The sequence below is a fragment of the Trichoplax adhaerens genome, genomic scaffold, assembly GCF_000150275.1.
Source record: "Trichoplax adhaerens TRIADscaffold_15 genomic scaffold, whole genome shotgun sequence".
NCBI lineage: Eukaryota > Metazoa > Placozoa > Uniplacotomia > Trichoplacea > Trichoplacidae > Trichoplax > Trichoplax adhaerens.
Genome location: NW_002060957.1, coordinates 249,981 through 265,039, shown reverse-complemented (window position 1 = coordinate 265,039; position 15,059 = coordinate 249,981). Strand labels below are relative to the sequence as shown.

The following is a 15,059-nucleotide window of genomic DNA, read 5'->3' as shown; positions in this document are numbered from 1 at the left end:
TTATTCATTGATGTATCTGTCATATTGTGCCTATCAGCCAAATAAACTGTATTACTTTCTCTTTACTATATGACTCTTTCTTTTTGAGTATGTTGGCCAGTCTTCATCTGAGTAGTAGTTGATTGAGGATGACAACCTCATCATCCCTCTCAGTGCAGTACTCGAATCTTGATACACTATCCAGTATCGAAGTAGAGTACAGCATGTTTTATTTCGTTTTCAGGCGTAGAAAAGAGGGAAATATTGCAGAAACTAACGTAGCAATGCTATACGTTATAGCAACAGTTAGTTATCCATGCAAGAACAGTCAAAGTACATGGTAATAATTCCTATGTGTTTTGCCATCCAAATGTTTGAAATGCTAATAAACATATAGTACAGAACCCTAACCCTAACAATGCTATACGTTATAGCAATAGTTAGTTATCCATGCAAAAACAGTCAAAGTACATGGTAATAATTCCTATGTGCTTTGCCATCCAAATGAAATGCTAATAAACATATAGTACAGAACCCTAACAATGCCATACGTTATAGCAATAGGTAGCTGCTATCCATGCAAAAACAGTCAAAGTACATGGTAATAATTCCTATGTGTTTTGCCATCCAAATGTTTGAAATGCTAATAAAGTTACAGTACAGTAACAATGCTATACGTTATAGCAATAGGTAGCTGCTATCCATGCAAAAACAGTCAAAGTACATGGTAATAATTCCTATGTGCTTTGCCATCCAAATGTTTGAAATGCTAATAAAGTTACAGTACAGTAACAATGCTATACGTTATAGCAATAGGTAGCTGCTATCCATGCAAAAACAGTCAAAGTACATGGTAATAATTCCTATGTGCTTTGCCATCCAAATGTTTGAAATGCTAATAAAGTTACAGTACAGTAACAATGCTATACGTTATAGCAATAGGTAGCTGCTATCCATGCAAGAACAGTCAAAGTACATGGTAACAATTCCTATGTGCTTTGCCATCCAAATGTTTGAAATGCTAATAAACATACAGTACTGTAGTAGTACCTTCAATATACTATAGGGGGAAAATTGATATAATAAAAACAGCAATGAAAGAATATCAGAATTCAACACGACATTCAATCAATCAGTTACTGATGTGTCGTGTTTCAATTTAAGAAATGGAATCACACCAATACTATATGTATGTTTGTAGTAAAATTACTGTAGTGAGCTGAAATCACTACAATGCTTGAACCGGTGTCCATTGATGAGTATAAAATTATCTCTTGCTGACTTTCATCAGTCCAGTGTGATGTAATCCAGCAATAGTTGGTAGGTTATCGCTCAAGTAGGTTAGTTTTACGCTGTATGGCTGTAGTCCATAGTTGATACTACTGTATGTGTAAGTCGATTGCCGGGATGGCGAGTCAAATGGTGGAATAGTTAAGCCATTGGTAAAAAAGCTAAGGAATTCACTTCGATTGGAAACACCTACTATACTGTGCGTTAGCCAAGCATTTCAAGAATAATGCTGCTGGCACAGTCCAGCAGACGGCTTAGCTATCGTATCTGCTAGAGTGCTGCTGCATCGTCTTACGAGCCAGTGTTATCATTAACATGTGTAGGAATTGTTACCGTGTCCTACTGCAGCTGGCGTATTACTAATGCGCTATTCTTGAGATATTAAGATACTATCCGGTGAGACAAATTGAAGTGAGTCCTCTGTATCCTACTGTAGGATAAGCAAAATATCTCGACTTGTTGAAGTCTTCATGTGGAAGCCATTGTCAAGGTCACTCTAGGCGCTTCTTCTCTCTTCACCTTGATGAATGTTACAACTAGTCTAATATTAAAAGCTACACTCGTGTGGCATGTCATTGATGGAGTAACCGAGACCATTCCACTTAGTACAGCAGAGTGGTGCTGGAAAAGGTTGTCTACTATCCATCATGTACAGTAATATTCCATTCTGATTTCTTCGACCAGAAGATAGCCGCAATCGTGCCGTACTTATTTATGATGTTGTTGTTGTTTTGATCGGCTACAGTACTGTACTGTAGTTGATGATGTTAGACTGGAGAGTTTGTACTGTAGCAGTGGAATTTGGTTCTTTTCAGTTCACAGTGTACAGTGTACAGTGTACAGTACTGTACAGCAGAAACTGTTGAGGGTATTAGTCAAACTAGCACCAATTGGAATCATCCTTCTTCTGTCCGTCGAAGACTGTACAGGACGAACGCCATGGCTAGGGAAAAAGCTACAGTACTGTAGATGGTCTGCCGCACGCATTGTCCTGTGTCATCCTGGCAGTTTTCTGTCCTGCTTGCCAAGAGTGCCGCTCAATACACAACAACATCGACGCACACAAGGCCAAGGCTAGTTGACTACAGTACTGTACACTGTACAGTATGTTACACTGGAGAGCTTGTACTGTAGCAGTGGAGTTTGGTTTTGTTGATAACCCTTTCATTCGCGCAGCCGCTGGAATGGATTCCATTGATCCTATACACAATACTGTCCATTGAAGTTCACTTTACTGTACAGTGTAGAGTGTACAGTACTGCATTGTACTGTACAGTACTGTACACTAGAAACTGTTGAGGTACAGTATCACCGTATCAGTCGTCTGTCATACCTTCTGTCCTGCTTCCCACCAGTGCCGCTCAGTACACAACAACAACATGGACGGAGGCAATCCAACGCTAGTGGATACTAAAGATGGAAATACTGTAGTTGTTGATACAGTCGTCTGTCATACCTTCCGTCCTGCTTCCCACTAGTGCCGCTCAGTACGCAACAACATGGACGTACTGTACGCAAGGCCAACGCTAATTGATACTAAAGATGGACACAGTCGTCTGTCCTACCTTCCGTCCTGCTTCCCACCAGTGCCGCTCAGTACACAACAACAACATGGACGGAGGCAATCCAACGCTAGTGGATACTAAAGATGGAAATACTGTACAGTACTGTAGTTGTTGATACAGTCGTCTGTCATACCTTCCGTCCTGCTTCCCACCAGTGCCGCTCAGTATACAACAACATAGACGTACGCAAGGCCAATGCTAATTGATACTAAAGATGGACACAGTCGTCTGTCCTACCTTCCGCCCTGCTTCCCACCAGTGCCGCTCAGTACGCAACAACATGGACGTACGCAAGGCCAACGCTAATTGATACTAAAGATGGATACAGTCGTCTGTCCTACCTTCCGTCCTGTTTACCAGCAGTGACATGGACGTACGCAATCCAACGCTAGTTGATACTGAAGATGGATACAGTCGTCTGTCCTACCTTCCGTCCTGCTTCCCACTGCCGCTCAATACAGTACTGTACACAACGACATGGACAGTGACGTACGCAAGGCCAACGCCAGTTGATACTGAAGAGAGTGGGCTGCAGTCAGTGTGATGGACGGTAGGGTGAAACGTCCAGTACTGTCGTGGCTTGACGTCGGTTGAATCGTCATTGATCATCGGTCTATTGTTGGCGGCGCAATCTGCTCAATTGAAAATCGATTTCGACTTTAGTCGATTGGAGGCATGGTAAAGTGGAGAATCGCGACTATCAACGGATTGGATTGGATTGCATTGGCTTGCAACTTGCCGCTATCATTGTAGTAAACTGGCAGATTGTTGTAAAGACAGCAGATTGGAGGCTGTTGGATGCAATCATCGATCTGGTAGCAAGACGAGAAGAAGACGCTATACAGTATTATTGTAGTCATTTTCAAGCTGCTATTGTAGTCAAGCTGAAGGCAATTTCCATCCATTGAAATCCTCATGAAATGGTAAGTGGATCATCATCATCATCTTGTTTGTCTATTGCTTAGGGAGTCATAGCATGAAAGGATCGATATACCAGCGCCATGGCACACTGCAATCGTTGTTGATCGCTACTTGGTCATTTTCATCTTGAAAGTGAAAATTTCTTATCATCATGTTTATCATCCAATACCAAATAGAAATACAAGGACAGTATCATGACGGGACACTTTGATCTGATTGCTTGCTTTTACAAGCAAATTACCCCTGGTGATTGCATTCATGTTTTGCCGTGGATCCTGTATTCAACCAGATAGCCAATACGACGATGAAATGAGCCAAATAATCATCCATTCATCTTGTCTACACCATCGTACACAACCACTTTCAAATAGCCTCCACAACAAGATACAATACTTGTACTGACTATGTTGAGTATCAGGAGAAGCACATGACAATCGATTGACTAGAGAAAACTGATCGTAAGCGTTTCACATTGCCATTTCAAAACGTGCCAAATTTGTTTCTATTCCATTTTCAAAAAGGACACGACATGATTCCATCCACAGTATTGATGCATGCACAAAGTACATCCTATCGTATTCTTCCTTAATACTATTGGGTGCTTATTCCCATTCCTCCTCATTTTCAGTCAAGCTTCTTTCCAACACAAGCCTAAAAAATTCCAACCATTTTATTGACCTACTCGACGGGTAGAAAATTCTTTCTGTTATCATCATGGCGACGACAATTGTGCCATCGTGTCTGCAGTACTGCCTAAAGTTGATTGCCACTTTCCACTCTTTAGATAGGAAGAATAACGGAACATTTCACAAGTCTGCCTTGGAATAATCAACTCTTCACTCTTGTACCCTTAATCATGCCTTGATCGGCCTATCAATGAAATACCATCATAGTAACAGTGTGCAATGTCCAGCATCCGCAAAGTTGTACACTACCTCCAAGTCCAAATTCAGTCCTACTGTACCTTCAATCATTCCAATCAGATCTTGAATCGAATCCAATGTCATATTATTCATCACCTACTAGCTGTTGAAATGGGATCAATAAATGAGCATTTCACAAGTATACCCTAGAATGGTCAACTCTTGACTCTTGATTCTTGTGGTAGGGCCATGATTGCATTATCACCATCACTCCATTCTGTCGATCGCCCACAAAGTGATGCTTCCAAGTGCATGATATACATGACATATTAATCAATTAATCGAATCCAATCTACTGTACTATACGATATCAACTGCTTACTGTACTTGGTTGACTTTTATGGCATTTTGAATAGAAGGATACCACTGCTCCAAGAACAAATCCGCTTGTTGATTGAACCCCCCCCCCCCCTAATGTAGTATGTTGGAAGGGTAATTTGTAGATATGCAAGGTGCTCAACGAGAACCGCTCAGCTACCTGCTACAAATTCAAAGCTAAAACCCTATCCCGCTATCCAGCAAAGACCAACCTGGCACGGTACAGTAGTTCAATATTATCATTTAGCAATCGCCCTTTAATCTCCTAATGAGTAAATGCGTGCCTATATATATATATATACTGTACACTCCGTAAGGGTTCAAAAATAGGAGAAAATCCAATGCTAGCTAGACGATAAAGGAAAAGAGACCCAATTACTACTATAGCTATCAAGTAGGCCTTACTCATTCTAATTTAGATATTGTTTAAACATGATCCAATCACGCGTATTTTTGACCAATCTGTACCTGCTACTCTAGCCGCTAATCGACTGGACCATACTATTCTTATTCCTTCAACGACCTTTTAACAACCGTTAGACCACATTCAACGCTACTTGTACAATACTCTACTCTGTATCCACCAAAAATAGGCTTGCTTTCTAGTTTATCCGCATAGAAAATTACAAATTTGGCACCACTTTAACCCGTAGGCCTGCCTATAAACTATATTGATAGTGCATTGATTCAAATATCCCAACGTTAATAAAAACTCAAATTGAGGTTTATCCACTCTTAGTTGCGACAGGCGGGAGACCTCACTGATTCCTCAGTAGGAAATGGTCAGTATCGATATTGCCATGTAGTAATACTTTTTATATGTTGGAATTTTCTCGACTCTTCACACTTTACGAGTCTATTTTTTATGATCAGTTTTAAGATCAACTCTCCAACGCTTAACAATCATTTTTTATTTATAAACGAACTGGAAGGATAAAATAGCAATTTTGAGAATTACTTTTGACTCACTCTTATTCTGTAATCGCTATGTGTTACCACTATTTTCTTGTTATGCATTCACAGTTCATTAAAAATTAATTACATCGACTTGATAGCAACAAGACTCAACCACATCACAGTGAGTGGAACACTTTTAAAACAAACGACTAAAGCAAAAAAAAATCGCACAGATTATTCACGATAAATGGTCAATTGGTAATAAAAGAGATAGAAGATACCGACTCGATTAATACCTGAACATATTGATACAGTACCAAAAACGAAATGTCACTTTTATTCCATCACTATTAACCATAACCATTACATCAAACTGCGTAATCTTGCATTACAGTACTGTACTGATTCCGGTTAATCTTCACTAGCTTTGCTATGGTTATATTTATGAAAGCGTAATAACCACCTTGTATTGTGACAGTCTCTTTTTTTATATCATTACAGCAATCACTTTATTACCTTGCTAGCCTAATTAAAATCACCTTTGCATTTTTTAGATAGCAGGAAATTTGTCATTCGTTACGCCTTTAATTTAGACTCGGCTGCTTAATAACTATAGCGAATATGAGAGACGGAACCAATTCTAAAACCGACGAGCTGTAAGTCTCAATTTACCATGAACTGAATGCATCTTGATTGGACTAACTTATAACATCAAATTTTCCATCTTATCAAACGACATGATTGATTTATTACCGTTTACAGTATAATATTTGAAAATGATTTTAATAATCAACCATATTAGTATCGCTTGTGTAAGAATGTTGCTGATACGTGCCAGGGTTTATTCTTCAAAGTATACTAACTACATTACTCTTTACTGCTTACCACTGCCATTTCATAAATTACTACCATGTCATTTTATTCATACTAGACTAAAAAATAATCCCCAGTAGTAAAAGCAATATTGCCGTTTTGAAATTAACCTAAATTGATTTCAGTATTACTTTAGCTACGATGAACGCTTGCTTGCATGTTATTAATACTTTACTAAATCTTGTGCATTATCTTGATCAGATGTTGATTAGTATTATTGTCGTTTACTCATAGCCTAACCAAACACGATAACACCAATCATGAAATTAACGGAAATACTGCGTATCCTGAATCTACCAAAGAGAAAACTGCTACTCACCTTGAAAATGAAAATAATATTGCAAGGAAAAACAGTAATGTTAATACCCATTCGACGAAACTTGATAAAAGTATGCATGAAAAAAATTATAAACTGTAAACCCATAGTATTTTACAAATTCATCAATACTGTAACAATAGGACGATCAATTAGGCTTCCTGTATTAACATTGATGATGTGATTTAAGAACACAATTGTGATCAATTTGTTAAATATCCATTTTATTATCAACTAGTAAATAAATTAAAAGAAGATCTACGACACGAAGAAGCTAAACTACTCCTATTGCAGTTAATTAATCAAAGCCAAAATATAAAAGGTAGGTCTTCTCTTGGAACTATCTATCTTAGCTTTGGCAATACAATTGAATACTTGTGTTCTGTATTCCAATTTTAGACTCGACCAACGACAGATTCAGCAATAATACCAACAATTCGGCGTTGTCAGATAATCGATATCATGTAAAAGAGCGTGATAGGAAACGTCCTATTGCCAGTAATGAGCTATCTCACAGTGTTAGCATGAACAATAGATTCAGTTCATCGGTAGATTATAGCAGTAATTCCAATGTCATGCCGCTACTGCCTAAAAGAACTAAATTAATGGATATAGGCTCGCCAACGAGCTCAACAAATCTTGAAAGTAATCAAAATATCAATACTGCATTAGTTAACACATCGTATCCACCAAAAATTATTTATGTAGGTTCCATTAATCCAATACAATCCTCGACATTAACACGGTCTGGTCTACCGCCTGAGCTGAAAACTGCTTCGACCACAACTAACAATACTAGAGTAATTACAACTAATAAACGAGCCCAAAAGGTGGCTTTACGTCAACAATTAGATAACTTATTACGACAATTACCAAAACCAGAGCCATATTCGCAACCGTGGAAAGTTATTCCTAACGGTTCTAATAGCAGGTTTAGTATGCTACTTGGACTGGAGTTAGTCGCTGAACGCGTCACTAAAACCGATTCAACATCAAAAAGCATTAGTAAATCATCAGATGCAACCCATCTCGCTTGTGCAGATTGCAAGACTGACTGTACTTCTATGTGGAACTTGTTAAATGACGACGATGGAAATATTAAGTTATTATGTATAGAGTGTGTCACAAAGACCAGAACAAAGTCGTCTTTAGAAAATTACAAGGCTATTTTAGATGAGATTATTACGAAATCGAAAGAAGTTGAGAAAGGCCTGGCAAATAATGAACCATCGGGCAGTCATAGTGGGGCGGCCACATCGCAAGTTACTGCGAGTATCAGTGGACAAGATGCAACGATCACAAATTCTACACCAATATTACATACGTCTCAATATCAACAACATGGCTATCGCCCACAAGCTGATTATATATATCAAGTGCCTCAAAGCAGCTATGTTCCTTTCAATCCTGTAACACAACACTTTCGTCATCCGCATCTAGCATCATTGTCAACTCAAAGTTTCGTGAATGCCCAACAGAGCTTAGAACGAAGACAAAGGGAACATTTGCTTAACATGATACAGCGCCCTGTTCCATTAGAATGGAATTAAAAAGTTATCTAAAAAACATTTCACTGATTAAAGAAAAAAAATATGGATACGTTGGCTTTGCCTATATTAATTTTAATAGGCATTGAATAATTATGTTAATAATGATTGTCATTTACTTTGATATTTGGATATTGAAACGGATCTGCGCCGAAAATCAATTTATCGGTATTTCAAAAAATCTACGTTATATATCGCTCAATTTAGTATACGCCTCTATTCATTCTTTTTCTCTACTCTGCGTTATAGAGAATGTTTTATTATCGATTAATACTTTTTCAATACGCGATGTTAACACTCGTAGATGTAATATGCCGCTTGGCAAGTTCTATAATGGTCTTACTTGTATTATTTATGTATTATAAGAAGGTCAGTTTCTAAACACAGACAATAATTTGTGCACACGCTGTTATCTTCATTAGCAAATAATGATAACTGTGAAATAAACATTTTTTCGATATTTCTTTGTTTTTACTTGATACGATTTATCACATGATCTGCAAATCTATGAAGAGTTCTAAATATACCTAGAACTCAAAATGTTACTGTCATTATTTATAAATATGCAATTACAAAAAAATAGTATATTGTACTTACTAAAGGTATCGGTATTCGATTTGGTAAACATAAAATTTGCAGGGTTTTCGAAATTGGTTTATTTGAATTTGCATTAACTTAATGACAAAGTTATAAGAACAGTTGATTAATTTATATAATTATAAATATTGATCGATTTATATCGATGATATTTGCTCGTCAAATAAAGTTATGCCGTAAGGCCAATATTTCAGGCAGGTCATGATGTCAATAATCCTGATTACAGGGAGCGATTATAATTAACGAATCGTTTACAATAGCTCCAGGTTCGTAGGTAGTCCAGGGCAGCGACCCATCTATTTGAACGAATTAAAAAGAAATCAATTATATTTCTTAACATTGTTATGAAACCAACTCCGATGGTCTTCATTACACACGCAAGTGAAAATGTGATACACTACTACTACGTATTTTAGTATGGTATAGATAAGCGTACACTCCTGCTGGATATTTGTTATAATTCCGGCAATACTCAACAGCGAATACATCGTTCATTTGGTAATTATGTTGATAATATCTTGACTTAAACTTGTTGCAATACGTATTTATCATTACGCAGAGCAATAATATATTGCCCATATTGCAGACCGTCACAAAATCAACGAAACAGTTAAGCTATGTAATAGTAGACACTGTTGCCCCTGATCACGCAATACACGCATTACTATACTGCAAACATTGCAGTCTTTTAGGACTTATTGGAGTTTATATACCTATCCATATCCTCTTCATTTTCTGCCATTAACTGATACATCCTTTCATTAGTAACCACATCGAATAGACAACAGTTTTTGTTTTGTTCATGATCAGGTTTAGCTTCTACGTAGCTAATTTCAACAGTGTCAATAAATCTAACACATATAAAGACAATTAGTCTTTCATTATCCAAATTCGATACGGTTGAAAAATAACAGGTTTCAAAGTATGGTTTAACATAAACTGATTCTCTTTCTTACCCTAGTGGAGTAGAACTATTGCTATATTTGTAGTAATATAAAAATCCCCACTGATCAGCAACAAACCATCTTTTCCTCCATTTATTTTTGGTAGGACCTAGTGCCCCTTTCTTGTGAAGCCATCCGCATAACTATTTGCGCGCAATTTCGTACAAAGATTACAAGGAAAGTATTAATAATACTAATACTCTAATAAAATGATGGAGAAAATTTAAAGTCGCAAAATACAAAAGTAATCCACTCTGATATGTTTCATTTAAAGTAAGTTACGGTACTTTACTGTGAAAGACGAACATAAAATTCTCTCTTTCATATGATTAATAGCAATATTACAAGGTATGTAGGAAGTACGGAAACCCTAAATTCTACCGTACATAGCGCTTACATTTACTTTTCTTGGGAATGCATTTTTAGCTATTTTACTTTTTCTCTCCTCTTCTTCTTCCCTTAGCAGACTTAACTATAATTTCAATAATGATGACAAATATTGGAATATATTCCAACACTTATATGAGACCTGTTAGAGGCACTTCCTAAATCACATCTAAGCTAGGTTACATATTAAGAAATATCTCATAATAATAAATCAATCCATATCCTTGCAAGATTACCTTCTCCTGTAGTTGCGTAACAGTGGACTGAAGTGATTTTATTTGAAATCGGAAGTTATCAATCTCATCCGTTGTTTGCTTCATCTCCTGGTTCAACTTGTCATTATAGGATTCTAATCTACTGACTAGATCGTGTAATTGTCTTTATAGAAGCAATAAAAACATGTAAATTAAAGCCAATATGTTTAAAAAATATAAAATACATCGATATTCAGGGTAAATTGATATCTTCATATCATATACATCTTTATCAAGCATACTTTTAGACTGTGTTGGCATGTATAATATGAATATCTTAAGATTGAATGGTCTTGATGAAATATTAAAACAATCTAAATTATTCATCAATCATAAATCATCATCAATAATTTATAATACATCTTTCTTACCTAATATGAGAATCTTTATCACCTAATGCATATTTTAAGCCGCTAATTACTTCTCCCAATGTTGAGATCTCCATCTTCAACTATGACGTAACGTATAATCCAGAATGAAAAAAAAATTAAATACATTTAATGATAACAATCCATATAGAAACAGTGTTTGCGAAGATGAACTACTATTCCCGAAGTTATAATGACAAGAACAACATCGTAGCTTAGATTATCTGGTCTGATAGGTGCTTTCCTCTTTTTCTGACAATGGACCTTGATGATAAGTATGTAACTAGTAGCAAAAATATTTCCCTTCCGCATGCTACCTTTGAGTTATAGCAAGCCATTGAGAATATGATATAGCTGAGATTTACTGTCTATGGAATCGTTATATCTAATGTTATATATCCAATTGTCTGGATATTTCTTCATCAATGATGCTATGATCGTGTAAATACTGGTATTTCAGCTACTGAAATTGGGTATTCGTTACTAGTTAACATTGTATGTTTTACTTTAGCACATAAATAAAATAATCACATGCTATACATTCAGTATCAATCCTCTTCTAACCTCATCACTTGCTTTACTTTTTTCCAACGCAATCAATTCATGTTTTTCCTTTGCATTCGATGAAATGATGTTACAAGCTTGATCAGTTGAAATTTCTTCCGTCACGCTAACAGCTTCATTTGACAAAGGAGAAATCTCATTTTCTTCCTTTTGCTGCTGTTGATTTATTGAAGATGTGCTTACTGATTGTCGTTGAATTTCTAGATCAGGGGTCATAGGTAAGTTAGAACTATCGCAAACGAAATATCTCGGATCCTCGTCTACTGCAGATTGATTCAACTTGGATGAATTTTTGACTGATGGCCACCAAGGTTCACCTTCATCATCGCCCTGTTGACCATCAGTCCCATTTGAGTAGATCTGTGATGAGGATCCAAAACTTGATGTAGCACTTTGATCTTGGTCATCCATGGCAATCGTAAATCCTAACACATCAAATTCATGCGGGTGCGATAAAGTAGACTGCCTCATACTGCACTCTTTCCATCGATTTTTGGCAACAATCTGATTGTAACTGTCTTTGTGAATTTTAGAATATTGCGATGAGAAACTGGCAGTTATAAATCTGCCAACAGGTAAAGAATCAATACAAAGACTATGGTAAGCATGATCAAAATAGCCACGAAAGATCTTGCTGGCTTGCATAGATATATGATTTTCGCTAATCGAAAGAGGGGCATCCCGATATTTAGGAGTAAAATCTGGATTAATTTTTATCTTATCAACATTAATACAAGTTAGATAAGCATCATTATAAGCTTTAGTCGCATAATTTCGAATTCCATTACAATGATCAATATCTGTTGTTTTTGATCGTCGAATATACAAAGCTTTTACTTGTTTAAATGATTTTTTTTCCATTAATATACTGGCTGTTTTGAAGTAATGTAATTGCCGGCCATTTCTATCAGTCATGGAATTATTGCGGCTGCTTGAGCTAGGTTCATCGTGAACATGGAGGATTTTATTAATGTCGAGTTCATTACTACTGAAATATTTTGATGGTTTAACGGGGTCTTCATTTTCTTTATTGTTTTCGTAACCGTGTCCTTTTTCTATCAAATAATCTTCTTGAAGATCGTTACTATATATTATTTACAGATTATAAGCAATTAGTCTAGGTGTTGCGGTTATATCTTCATCTCTTCTAGTTATCAACGCATAAAGTAGTAACTAACTATTACTTTGATGATTGTAGTAATAAATTATGATACTCGCTTAGTTAACTAAACTAATTAAAGCACAGAATTTAATTTACGTTTACGTCTACGTCAAAACATAAATATGCATAGCCATCATTGTGTTAATTGTATTCAAAAATTAAGACGGAATGAAAGCGCTACAAGCTATGTGACTTTCAACAACCTGACATGAAAAATTCGGCAAAAAATAAGATCAGAAATGATATCCATGTCTACAGTATTATTCGCTATTCTATGCAAAATGTTTATTCAGTACTCATAAAATAGATTACTTGACAATCATTCCGTGACCAACAATATATTTACACATTATATGCGTAAACTGCTTTAAAGATTAATCTCTGCAGTCCTATCAATAACTTTCATATTATAAGCATTATGATGAAGATTAAATACAGCATATAAATTATATGAGAGCGAAAATTACATATGTATATAAAGTTGTTGGCGTTTGTTTACCATACGTAAAAGGTAACGTAATAGTAATACCCTATAACCTTTTAGTGTTAACATTAATCCTAATTTTGATACCTTGATTTACTTTTTTTGATTAAACTTGTTTTCATAGTAATTCCTAATCTTGCTAAGGCAATTTTCCATGATACTGTTGGACAATCGATTTCTAATAATTGACTGAATAGAAATTTAATATTTTATCTAGATTTTGTTTACGAAATATCCCATAGCGCTCAAGACGATCTTTGAAGCCAGTTATTTATAAAAATACTCGTATTTAAAACTACACGAGTTCATTTTTCGATGTACAATTTTAAGTTTGCATTGAACGGTAGAGTCATAATTATGATAGAAGCTATCATCGATTTTCATTACTATAGCATATCGAAATGAAGATGTAATCGTTTTAGCATATTAATGATTGAAACTATGCCTTACCTCTCCTTTGTTTTACCGACAAATTCGGCTAGATTGAAAGTGTACTCGGCTAGTTTGGTGCTTTTATTGCTAGGACTGATCTAAGTGATAAAATGTATAGAAATGATCTGTCAACTTAACATTGAATAATTTCTGCAATAGTTAATAATTATTATAATGACTCGTTACGAATTTATGTCCCGTTTATTCGAACATCAAGCATGCTAAAGTTTATCCGATAGCTGCTTACATTTTCTATAGAAATGGTAATCATTTTTTCGTCATAGCCGCAAGATAATTTAGAATTCTAGTATTTAAAATACTTATTTGAGTCTTTGAGGTTAAATTCATTATAAATAATAATATTCAAAGTTGATTCCTTACATACAGGATATAAACCAAGAATAAAATCCACTGATGTTGGCTTCTGCCATAATACTTTCCCCATGGTGCCATATTTAGTTTTAGCAGTTGTCAACCAATTAGGCTAAAAGAAATAGAGAAAATGTTGATCATACAAGAAAGAAACCCTTCCTATCAAGCGTTATTGAGGTATAATCCATTAAAATAGTAATCTCGTTGATACTGTAGATCTTTGAAATGTCATACAAGTAAGCGAAAAGTAGATCAATTGCAAATACATCTATCTATTGCTAGGGAAGTTACAGTCTGTAGTGAAATCCATTCTGTTGTCAACTTACTGTTAACTCTGTCTTTTGAATGTTGCCTCGTTTAAAGCGTAAAATGAGCTGATCAGGTTCCCTATCGATTTTTGTCATAAGTAAATAATTTAATTTACTAATTTATTCATTAAATCAAATCGTACTACAGCATAGTATTGCAGCATAGTATTACAGTAGAATGAGCAGCTTGAATTCTAGAGGACAACAACTATCGCCGTTTAAAAGTACATGTACAAGCTTAGCTAAATCTTGTAGTATAGTCTGTATAGACGAGTGCCTACCATTGGCCAAAAGTGATAAAGTTCAAAAAATCAAATTGGAAGATAATCTTGTATTTATCAGAATTTTTTCCGGAGTTGCTGATCTTATCTTTCAACTTGGTTAAGCTCATTTTTGCTTTGAATGAACAATATCAACGCAAGATTTATAGCTATCACTTTAGTAAACGTCAACCAAGCAAGCGAAGAGAACTGTAAAACTAAATAATTGATAATATAGGAAGGAGCAAAAGCAAGCTGTTTCTCTAATTTATTAGGGCAAATAAAAATTGATGATATT

At 35.7% G+C, this 15,059-nt stretch overlaps 2 protein-coding genes across 2 annotated transcripts; one reads left to right on the top strand and one right to left on the bottom strand.

The window, feature by feature from the left end:
- Nucleotides 1–6,514: 6,514 nt before the first annotated feature.
- Nucleotides 6,515–8,632, top strand: TRIADDRAFT_60364 (uncharacterized protein; the record flags this gene model as incomplete). Its single annotated transcript, XM_002116403.1, has 4 exons — nucleotides 6,515–6,549; nucleotides 7,001–7,155; nucleotides 7,321–7,404; nucleotides 7,482–8,632. 4 exons carry the CDS (start codon nucleotides 6,515–6,517, stop codon nucleotides 8,630–8,632), a joined length of 1,425 nt encoding a protein of 474 aa, XP_002116439.1.
- An 814-nt stretch (nucleotides 8,633–9,446) lies between these two features.
- TRIADDRAFT_60363 (uncharacterized protein) lies at nucleotides 9,447–14,892 on the bottom strand (the record flags this gene model as incomplete). The annotated part of the gene is made up of 12 exons (XM_002116318.1): nucleotides 9,447–9,522; nucleotides 9,940–10,077; nucleotides 10,183–10,313; nucleotides 10,568–10,642; nucleotides 10,794–10,935; nucleotides 11,183–11,262; nucleotides 11,744–12,827; nucleotides 13,477–13,578; nucleotides 13,840–13,919; nucleotides 14,207–14,305; nucleotides 14,520–14,580; nucleotides 14,783–14,892. 12 exons carry the CDS (start codon nucleotides 14,890–14,892, stop codon nucleotides 9,447–9,449), a joined length of 2,178 nt encoding a protein of 725 aa, XP_002116354.1.
- Nucleotides 14,893–15,059: the final 167 nt, after the last annotated feature.